This window comes from Poecilia reticulata, linkage group LG1, assembly GCF_000633615.1.
Source record: "Poecilia reticulata strain Guanapo linkage group LG1, Guppy_female_1.0+MT, whole genome shotgun sequence".
NCBI classification, from domain to species: domain Eukaryota; kingdom Metazoa; phylum Chordata; class Actinopteri; order Cyprinodontiformes; family Poeciliidae; genus Poecilia; species Poecilia reticulata.
In genome coordinates, this window is record NC_024331.1 from 18,319,814 (window position 1) to 18,331,039 (window position 11,226).

General features: G+C 41.6%; 1 protein-coding gene across 1 annotated transcript in view; it reads right to left on the reverse strand.

Moving 5' to 3' along the window:
• Positions 1 to 5,132: 5,132 nt before the first annotated feature.
• mogs (mannosyl-oligosaccharide glucosidase) overlaps positions 5,133 to 11,226 on the reverse strand; it is a 6,781-nt gene continuing 687 nt past the window's right edge. Inside the window, exons 2-5 of the mRNA XM_008411918.2 lie at positions 10,436 to 10,793; positions 9,957 to 10,180; positions 9,617 to 9,810; positions 5,133 to 9,003 (exon numbers count right to left, since the gene is read on the reverse strand). Of these exons, the coding sequence (XP_008410140.1) occupies positions 7,233 to 9,003; positions 9,617 to 9,810; positions 9,957 to 10,180; positions 10,436 to 10,784 (2,538 nt within the window). The 5' untranslated portion in view covers positions 10,785 to 10,793 and the 3' untranslated portion in view covers positions 5,133 to 7,232. The remainder of the gene's footprint in view (positions 9,004 to 9,616; positions 9,811 to 9,956; positions 10,181 to 10,435; positions 10,794 to 11,226) is intronic.

The window sequence follows — 11,226 nt, forward strand, 5'->3', positions numbered from 1 at the left end:
TGGTAGAGGACCCGAGCTCAGAGGATGAAACAGACCACCCGATATATACATCTCATATATATATATATGAGATGTATGCAGGTGTTTAGACGTTTAAAGCAGGGTTAGTTAATGAAACAATGTCCCAAGCTTTCAGCATCTCAGAAACCAAACTTGAGTTGTAGAAGTGTTTTGGCACATTGGCAAACCTACTATAAAGACATTTAAAGTAGGTCTAAACTGGCAGGCTGGACAAGGAGAGAAAGCAAAGCAGCTAAGAGGGCCGTAATAGCTCTGGGGGAGTTGCAGAGATTCACAGCTCAAGTGGGAGAATCTGTGGAGAGGACAATTACAGGTATTAGTGCTGCACTCAAAAAAATCTGCCCTGTACAGAAGTGGAATACTAAAAGCCGTTGTCAAAAGAAGACAGTAAAAAATCCTGTTTACCTTTAGTCACAGTCCACTTGGGAAACACAGCAAATTTTGTGGGAAAAAGCTGCTTTGGTCAGATGAGATCATAATGTGGCTGTTTATTCTAATAGCAAAATGTTATAAGCAACACTGCCCATAACCCCGAACACGTCATCCTTACAGCAGAACATGGCGGTGCATGTATGATGTTTTTCCTTAGGTCTCCATCTGATCAGGTCCAGCTGGTGTATACCTCTCATGATTTGTCAAGGTAGGAAAATCCTGAAAGAAAACCTCTTAAGGCTGGAACAGACAGGATGGAGATTCACCTTCTGCGTGACAAAAAAATAAATAAACAATACGGTCAGGATTGCAATGAAATGATTTATATCAAAGCGTTTTCATATGTCATAGTGAACCTGTCAAAGTCCAGACCTAAATAAAATGCCAAATGTCTAGACAAATGCACCCCACACGTTTCAGATTTTATTTGAAACAAATGTCGGAAACCACTGTGTAGTTCTGTGCTACTTTGTGTTGATCTATCACAAATCCTAATAAAATACAATGGAGTTTGTAATTGCAATGTAACAAAAATGCAAAAGGGTTCAAGAGGTATTAATACTTCTGTGAGGCACTGTATGTTGGAGACATATGCAAATATCTGCTTCATAGCACTTGAGGTGATATGAGTGAATCTCGCACCACATGCAGCTAATTGCATGTACTTTTGACCAGCAGAAGTTAATAGGTCTACATATTCTGGTCTCTGACTCATCCGCACCCACACTGATTTCTATTTGTTGCTCTTTTCTCTCAGAGGGTGACACTGCAGTGTTTATAAAAGATACGTTGTTAATTAGAAAGAACTGTTTCTGCTGCTGCTTTATTTGCTGCACGTCCACTCATTACGCAGACATGCAGTACAAACAGATTCAAACAAATAGCCAACAGTAGGCATGTGAGGAAACAGATGAAGAATGTTAAGAGCTCGCAGCTAACAAAAGTAACTATGGAAACGGCCAGCTCTACATTGCACCGGCTTCCACAGCTCTCTCCAGAAATAAAAACTGTTGGGCTAAGAGCGAATCAGGTAAAGACAAAAGATCCTGGGTGAACCTATTTATAGTGGGCCTTACATAACATACATAGACCTATGTTGGCTGAGGCGAGTTTGGTACTACACAGAAAGCTTCCACTGAGGGGCGGGTGGGGGTTGTGAGGGGGGGGGGGAAGCAAAGGCAGAGTACACAGATCCAGAGATGCTGGATCCCTGAAGCACATTTTGCAAGCAGGCACATAGTATAAACAGCTACCAGCATGGCATGGATCATGCTGTCTGATGTCAGCAGGGCCGGTGAGGTCAGTGATGTCAAAGCTGGAGTTTCACTGACAACATTAACATGCAGTCATCTCATTAAACATGGATCCATGAAATAGCCGATAGCCACAAGTCTTCAGGTGTAGCCCACACAAGCACGGGGAAAAGAAACTGCACATTCAAGGATGCACAAGTTCATTGGATCATTCGTATCTGAGGCAAAAAAGTTGTGTCACACTCGAAAAACACATATTATCACACGGCCTCGGGACACAGAATCGGACATCTGAAGTGAGACACTGTGAATGCACGAGCCCACATATGCAGGGAGCCAGTCCGAGAGCCGAGCAGTGATCGCGCAGAAATACAGCCTGCCAACATATCTTAAATCCTAATTGAGCTATTAGCATAATTATCCACTTATAACTGCTTTAATTCTAAGTAGCTCTCTCTATTGTGCGTAAAATGATAGCCAAGCTGTAGTGAAAAATCCACTTTTCCCACTCACAAATGCCTTATTAATTAGCTCCCTCTAGCATACCTTCCCAGTAATTACATTCATTACAGCAGTCAGTGCTGGGGACTGGGGGGCCCACTTTTAGACAGCTTTATAATAACTGCACATCTATGCTGATTTCCATTATTAGAGGCAAAAAAAAATAAATATCTACGGTGAACAGCAGCAGTGATTTTTTTGGTCAGTGCATCCAAAGCACATTTATAGCACTCGCTAATATTAACCGTCCAGAAGCTCTGATCAGGTTGGGATGGGATGACATGATATGCAAATGAACACTGACTCATCTGTTTATTATGCAGTCACATTAGTTAGCTCTGATGCCGTTTGGCTATTATCCCATCTCCCTGTGAAAAAGGGGGTCTCGGGTGAGGGGGATGGATTGCGCAGTGAGTGTTTTAGTCACACAGACTGTGTACACTCTTCAAAGAAATGAATCCGATGCAGTTATAATCAGGAGAATCCATTTCGTACGAGTAAGGAGCGGCAAAAACGGAGCGAACGGATGTGTCTCATCCACGGTGGAAATCCCTGAATACTGCTCCCTGCGTCACTGGGTCACAGGGTCAAATGCCAAGCTTTGGTCCTTTCCGACCTCCCTGAGGCATGTCATTTCACTTCATACGTGTGTCTGTTTCATGTCAATTAAAATAATAACAGTGGAAGCGGGGAAGAGTTAACAACCAGTCTCTGGAACTGGGAAATGTAAAACATTTGGCAAAACTACCAGCATGCAGCTTCACAGCCTACTTGCTGTTCTGCTAACTGGCAGAGGCCCTATTTTTAGCTATGCAACCTTACAGCACCATGCTAAGCTTTCAGCGATACAACTGCAAATCTAGTCCATTCAAAGGATTCATGAAAGTCTAGAGGCTGGAACCCGATGGTCACATCAGCATTCTGAGTGCTGCTCAGTACCACAGGTTTTTTTTTTCTTAATACATACGATGGCGAAGCATTAACAAGGAACACTGCCACTGTGTGCCCTGCTGTGTGAATGTATGCCAGCACATGTCAAGGAGTGAAAAGAATTTGCCATCAATGTACTCCATGCCTTTTGATGTGGGGTAATTAAGCACCAGGCCCTCACAACAACCGTGCTCCATGGAAACCAATAAAAAAAAAAAACAGAAGAAGAAGAAAAAAAAAACTGACGTCAGCTAGAGGCCTTCAAATGTGCCATTTGAAAAAGGAAAAAATTATCAGGCTGCTGTACTTAAGGTCACAGTATTGAAGCTACTGTCTGCCTCAGCTGAAATATTAACAGCTGCCTTCTACATCGGGGGGAAGTGTACAATTTAATTTCAAGGTTTGAAATGGGAAAACAACAAAATTAAGGAAACAGAACAGCTATACTTGTTAATTTTTATTTTCTAACATTCAAAAATGTAGAATCTGAACTGCAATCCAGTGCTTTGCAACACTTCAGCTGAACTCTTTACAGCTACAAACCTTGATGCATTTTCGTTTTATGTAACAGAACAATATAATCCAAAACATAACGGCCAAGTGAAGGGAAATAATACAGGGTTTTCAACTCTTTTCTTCTTTTGATGAGAAATATCAAGTGTACATATTCTCCCCCTTTACACTGACGAGAAGAAAGCCATAAGAAGTCCTGTTTAAAGTTTGACTTAAGTCATGTAGGAGACACAGCAACCAGATAAGACAAAATTTAACCTTAATGCAAATTATGCATGGTCATGTTCAGGTTCATGCTGAACCCATCGTTTCTGTGGCTAAGCATTATGTTCTGGGTGCATTTCCTCAGACGGAATAGGAAAGCCTGTATGCATATTTAGCCCGAGACACAGTTTTATATACATTTAAAACCTTACATCACATCCTTAAAAGGAAAACCTGCAAAAAGTGTTTCCAGAGTGAAAATGTTTTTTTGGGTAAAACTGCCTTTTTCTGAAATTACTGCTTATCACTTTGAAAGAGTTTTGGTGTGATAGTGAACCTTGGGGCAGGTTTGAAAGAGCTGTCTGAGGCCTTCAAAAAGAAAATTGTAGCAGCCGATGTAGCAGTCTATTAGGGGTTTAACCAGGTCTCAACAGAACTTGAAAGCAGCTATTCAACAATATGGAGAATACAAGTGAAGGAAATTCAAAACTGCCATCGTGCTCCGATCTGACTGTCCAGGTAACTTTACCCTAAAAGCAAACCAACAAGATGCCTAAAAAAAAAAGTCTCCAAAAACCTTAAAATGTCATAATGGGTCCTACAGCAGCCTCTTGCTACTGTTCATATAAATGTTTGATTAGACAACCAGAAAGAGGAGGAACATGTTTGGGAGTTGTGCAAGGAGAAAACTTTTCCTCTTTACAAAAAGACGAAGCCCAGTTAGTCAATGAAAATGGACAGGCATCAGGACTTCCGCAATAATGCTCTTTGGTCAGATTAATCTAAAATCTTACACCAAAAGAACAGAGGAAATGTTAGGCATAAACTAAATATGTCATTCCAAAAAGCATATTTAGTTTATGAAGTGTCATTGTTTGAGGATGCTTTGTTGCAGCTGCGCCACCAAAGACAGGATGAAACTAAAATGTAAAGCTCTTAAACAGTCAAAGCTGAGATCTGTATACTTCTTTTGATTTGAATTTTGTGAGCATTTCCTAATGAACATAATAAAAATAGACCTTTCAGACAGATTTTACAGACAAGCATTTCATACAAATTGTCATTCCTCCTTCTCTCTTTATCATAAACGCATCCAGGGGGCAACAGCTGGGTGAAGACAGGTGAGATTTACTCTGGATTGGATACTAAATTCTGAAAACATCCCTGTCTTCATCGGACAAACGGTTCACCAAGTTTGCAGCTCAAGGATCAAGTTTCAATATCCAATTTTCTTGCAACAATAGTTCAGCCCGTAAAAAGAAAAATCAAACTGACAAGAAATATTTAAACCATTTAATATTTTGACAAAACAAATCCAATACTTCAGCATTGTTTTCCCTTGCCAGACAAACCACAATGTACACAAAATGTCTGCTATTAGAAACAGTCATTTTAGAAACGCTGAGTCTTTTTAGAAAGTGTGAACAAACAAATATCAAAACTGACTGATATTTAAGACATTGAATCAAAAGAGCAATACATGTGAGAAAATGGCACGATTACATATCATAAACCTGATTTTGCCAAGGGAAAGAACAACTCAAAATTACGAAACACGTGAATTAACCAGCTGCCCATTGAAAACCGTCCTTGGATTTCATCAATTAGGCTTGCAATTTAACAAATACAGATGTCCGTCTTCATTTCCGACAATCAAGTGGCACATAGTGTGAATGCAGATCAGTGAAGATTTCTCAAATGTAGTTATATTAAGACAGCAGAGTTGTACTTTAAAAAAAATACTTTGTAACAGTGAAAAAACAAAAGCGTTAATATCTTAAAGGGTTCATCGGGTCCCAGAGGCAGACCCCAGACCCTTCTGGTCTGGAAAATCTTGATGGAAATTTTTATTTTCTCATAAAATCTGAATGTTGAAAGAAAGGAAAAAATAGACTTGAAACAAAAATGATATGCTATGGCAATGTTATGACTTGCACAATTATGAGAAAGGGTCCTGACCTGATAGCTGCTCAGCGGTCAGTTACTGACACCCCTCTCCACAAGGAGGCTAAGCCACAAGAGGTCAATGCCAAATAAGCTGGCTGTTCACAGAATGCTGTATTGAGGCATGTTCTTGGAAAATCGCGTGGAAGGAAAAAGTGTGGTAGAAAATGTGCACAAGCAACACAGGTGACTGCAGTCTTCAGCAAGAGTTCAGAAGAGATTCACAATGCTGCAGGAGTCAGTGTTTCTAGAGTCCCCACACCCAATAATGTCGACAATCTAAAGTCACTATTAAAGCAACCTGGGCTGCCTTCACACCTTAGGCTGATCACCTCCATGACAGCCCTCACTGATGAAACAGTTCCTGCAAAAGGAGCTCCAACAAAATTCAAGAGTATAGACTGTACAGCATATAAACATACTTTTTAGTAGGTTGACATATACAATTTTTTGGCAACAGTTTTATGTAACCTAGTTCTCATGAAAATTAAATTTGTGGGTTCTTGTCAGGTGTGACCCCAAATTACCAAAGTTTACAAATTTCAAGTACACCACTCTGTTTGTAATGCATAATCAGAATAAAAGAAGAGTTTCACTTTTTGAATTGAATAACTGAATTCAATTACATTTATCAATAATATTCTAATTTGTGGGGCATCTGTACGTCTGTCCTAATCTTCCGAAATGAGAGTTTTAATATTAAAAGGTGCAAAAGAGGTACGACACGAGAAGATTTACAGTAAAAAATAAAAGTATCCATACCCCTTTTAAATTTAGACTTTAAGAAATATTTTAATTTCACAAAATATTCCTTCTGGTGAGAAGTAACGTTAGTGTTGCAGAATGGCCCTGCAGGTTGCGACTTGAATCCAATACAAAATATGCAGATGGAGATGAAGATTAAGGTAATGGTAACGGCATGAAAGACCTGGAGATCATCACCAAAGACAAGAGGAAATATGCAAAAAGCTGATTAGCAGTCTGAAGAATAAAAGCCTATATTGGCATCCACTGAAGGGGATATAAAACATTACTTTTTAATTTTATTTCATGTATTTATTTATTTATTTTTTGCCAATTTTACATTTTATTTGAGAGTTGTCCGTCCTAATTAAAACCAGAACCAAACATATTGTTGAATGGAAACCGTTCTAAATCAAAATCTTCCAGGTGTATGCATCATTTTGGGGAATGCTGCATGTCCAATAAGGAAATCAGCAGCAAGAGCTGCACCCAACATCTGCTTAAATGTTTTCCAGTGGTGGAAATATATACATCTGTCATTTTTATTAAAGGGTTCATACGAAAATGTGATAAATGACAGAAGTAATTTCTCTTCTCATTTCTGTCACCATAGTCAAACGGACTACATTTTTACATCTTAACAGTCGATGCTGCCTGAATTAAAGCAACAAAGAGATGAATCAGAAGGCATCAGTAATGCTCGGCCATCATTAATACTGTCAAGGATGACCAGCCAGTGAAGGGGTGGCTTCCTTGGCCCCTGCCAGTGCCATCGTTGTACTGTTCCCAGATATACCCTGTTTCAACGAACTGCGCATAAACATTGTTTATAATATTAGTCCTGAGTTCCTTATAAAGATCAGCTGCCTTCTCTTGGTATGGCCCTTCCGTGTTGCCATAGTGGTAGAGAGCTCTGACTGCCAGGTAGTTGATGTTGATCCAAACTGGTCCCCTCCAGTAGGGGGGATCGTGCTCCGTGTTTCGCTCCATATACAGCGGATCAGTCTTCGAGAGAGAGCGCAGGCCAAAGGGTGTCCACAGCTTAGTGGGGTCTCTCATGTCTCGGAGGACGTGTTCCAATTTTGGCGAGTCGGCCTGGAGGATTTGGAGTAAAAAGGGGAACAAGCTGACATAACCCAGAGCGTTGACGTACTGCAGCTTGGGGGCCCTGCGGACGGAGCGCACAAGACGCGCCACAGGGAACTGATGGCGAGGCTGTCCGGGCGGTACGTACACCTTCTCCCGCTGCAAGGAGATGTTTTGTGTGTGGTTGCCATAGTCACTGAAGGCACGGAGTTGCTCTGACCAGTGAAGGTCATTGAGCAGGTTGTTGTCTCTGAGCACATCGTGTAGGACTTTGTAGTCCTGATGGGGCTCGCCTAGAAGTTGAGCTATGCTGGCCATGATGCCTGAGGACAAGGCCATCCAGCAGTGCAAATCCACATGCCGCTCGTCTGCAGAAGGATGAGAGGCCCTTGGGTAATCGTCCAGTCCAGAGGTTAAAGTTTTAGGATTGAGGTACAGGTTAGTGTCCTTGTCTCGTCCACGCCAGCGGTACGAGTTGGGCTTTGGCCCTGTCTGTGTGGTGTTGTACCACTCAAACCAGGTCTTCAGCCTGGGGAACAGCCTTCGAAGGAAAGGCAGGGTTGGTTTAGTTGCTGCCTCGTCTGACTTTGAAGAGAGCTGTTCAATTAGCTCCTGCAGAGCCAAGAAGAGGGTTGGTGGGTTCGCATTTTCGTTCCGCTGAACAATAAATTCGGCTGGGACTTTACTGCGAGCCTCGTCTCCAAGAATCTGCTCACGGGGGATCCAGCCTTCGATGTTCATTAGGTCAAACCAGTGGCCGATCGCCTCTCTGGTCAGCTGAGGATCCCACTTACTCAGCAGCAGCTGGTGAAATCCCTCATCCCAGAGGAAGCCTCTGGGGAAGAAAGAGCGTGACGGTACAGCAGTGAATAAAGCGCCTCCGGGGTACATGAGAGGGTATTCGTTGTAGACCGACTGCACCACTGATTCGCCATAAAAGTACCCCATTCCACCCAACATGTTGCTGAGCGCTGCTTTGGCAAATTTAATATGCGTCTGGCTGAAACCTTTACTCTCCAGTCCAAATATTTTCTCGAACTTCGCATTGAACTCAGCTTTCCTCCTTTCCAGCTCCTGAGTCATGACAGAACCGACGAGCTGGTTGGGGCGATTGTAGAAACTTCCAGACTCAAACAAAACCTCAACCTGGAAAGGTGTCTGGACGGTCACCTGGTGGACCACGAAGTCGCTTTCTTTCCGTGGGTCAGCAGCTTTCTGCTGGTTCTGGTGATGGGGTGGCTTGTAGGTGTCCACACCTATGTAATGTCTCTTCTCACCAGATGGAGGGCTGAAGACAAACCTGCGGTTCAGACTGAGCTTCACAATGTCAGTCAGCTTCTCTAAACCGGGAGATAAGGTCTGAAGATAGTTGTAACTAAAAAAGATGAGAAAGGAAAAAAAGAAATAAAGAAAAAGGACAAAATTGCTTCCAATCAATTCATGATAACAGACTAATAGTCATGGCAGAAGAAAACAACATCCATCCCACTTTAAATCTAGAATTTTGTGCAATTTCTTAACTTCTAGTAATTTTAGGGTGTACATACTTTCTTATAAACTTTTCAATTTGGGTTTTTTCTTGGCATGTGGAGACGGTGTAATGTGGTATGTAAATATGAGACTACATTTAACTCCTAATTCAAACTGTTTTTGGTCTGGTGATTAATCTACTAAGGATAATATCGGAAGCACTTTGCTGCCACCTCTTGATCAGAATGTGAACAGCATCTTGTTAACTTTTTTTTTTTAAGCATTAACGCATTTTTGAATAATTTATCATCCTTAACATCCAAGTTTAAGATGATAAGGCATCTTAAACTTGTGAGTTTAAGGACCAGAAAGGTATTCCTTAAACTTGCAAACATCTGCCTTTAGAGTCATATTTAGGTTGATATTTCCTGTTATTCTAGCATTATCCAAAAGTAGCAGTTATATATTGCTTGTACGTTAAAGCAACATTTGTGTCTGGCCTGATTTTGTGTATTTACCTGGCATATTTCGTGCTGGATAATTCCCCAGTAACAGGCTTCCTAAAAGTGATCTTGAAGTTTCCCAGTTCCTCTGAAAACCCAGTGATGGAAGCAAGGCGATTCTTCTCCTCCATGTGAGTCTGCAGCGAGCCCTGCGTGTCTGCTGCCGCGTAAAACATCAGCGATATAACCGGAGGCTGGGGAGCCGAGCTCTGCAGGGCAACGACAAGACAAAGCAAACATCTTGCATTTCTCAAAAATAACTGTAAAATGGCCATCTCAAATCACTCAGAGCATCATTCTGACTTTGAAAGGACGCATTTTGCAGAACATCACAACGAGCTCCGTTGACACTCACATGCTGTTTGGCTGTGATCCTCCAGGTCCAGTCTCCTCCGTGATCCCCACCAACCCTCTTGACAAACTCGGTGGTCAGGGTGAAGTCGTTATCTCGAATTTCCTGGACGCCGAACGTCGATCCGTCGTGCATGAGCCAGCCGTAGCCTTGCAAACGATCGCCCTGCTCACAGGTATGCCTGAGGTTCATGTCCGAGTTGGAAAACTGCCGCATCCACATCATCCCTGTGCAATAATGGAGCAAAAATAAAACATAGACTTAAACATCTTAAATTTATTAGTTTTTAAATTGCTAACTGATACAAATGTCTTATTTTGTATGAGCTCTGATGCGCAAGACAAAGTTCAGTATAAAAATTTTTATAATAATAATAATAAAATTATCTTGGCCACCAGTCAGAAATCACAATCAGAAATCCTATCCTACCATTTTCACAATTTGTAACGAATGTTTACCAAGCTGGGTTTGTGACCACCTACCCGTCACGACGGACCTGGGGCTTCTCGTTTTCATGCCGAAGTAGACCTGAGGCCTGTAAGAGCCCCAGAACCTCTCTGAGGAAACCTTTGCAGTGGTGCTGTTGGCGTCGAGAACGCGAGGTGATGGATGCAGAGTCACCACGCGCTTCGACAGACTGGAGCGCATGTAGACGGCATAGAAGAACCAGATGAGGCTGAATATGCAGAGCCCAATGGAGATATTGATGAACAATTTCCCAATGTCGGTTTTCTTTTTTTTCTCTTTGCGATTAAGTGCAGAGGGCCTCTCGTCTCTCCTTGAGTAGGGAGGAGCGTCACCCGTCACCACCCTCTTCCTCTGCCTGCCCATCCTGCCCTTCTGAAAAGCCAGAACAAAGAGGAACAACATGCATTTTTTTCTGAAACGACTTAGATTTTATGTGCAACAGAAACAACTGATAAGATAACCATTTATGCAAGAGACATTTCAGTTATTATTTCTCCATAAATTGTGCAGACATTATTGTTTAAGCAGGGGCTGGAGAGGGGTTGTAGAAGCGTTCTGGCAATGCACAGCAACAGGTGGTGGAGGGGCACCTCTGTTGTTCTATACAATGAGGGAAAACTCAATAATACGCTTTTTGATATACCTTTTTTTTTATTACTCGGGCACAACTAAACTGTAATTCTTTAGATGTGTCATATAAACAATTACACAATGGATTATGCCATGTGTTGTTCTGCATTTAATCTTATTTTGTTTCGTATTTTAGAACGAAACAAAAAATAAAATATATATGAAAATACCTATA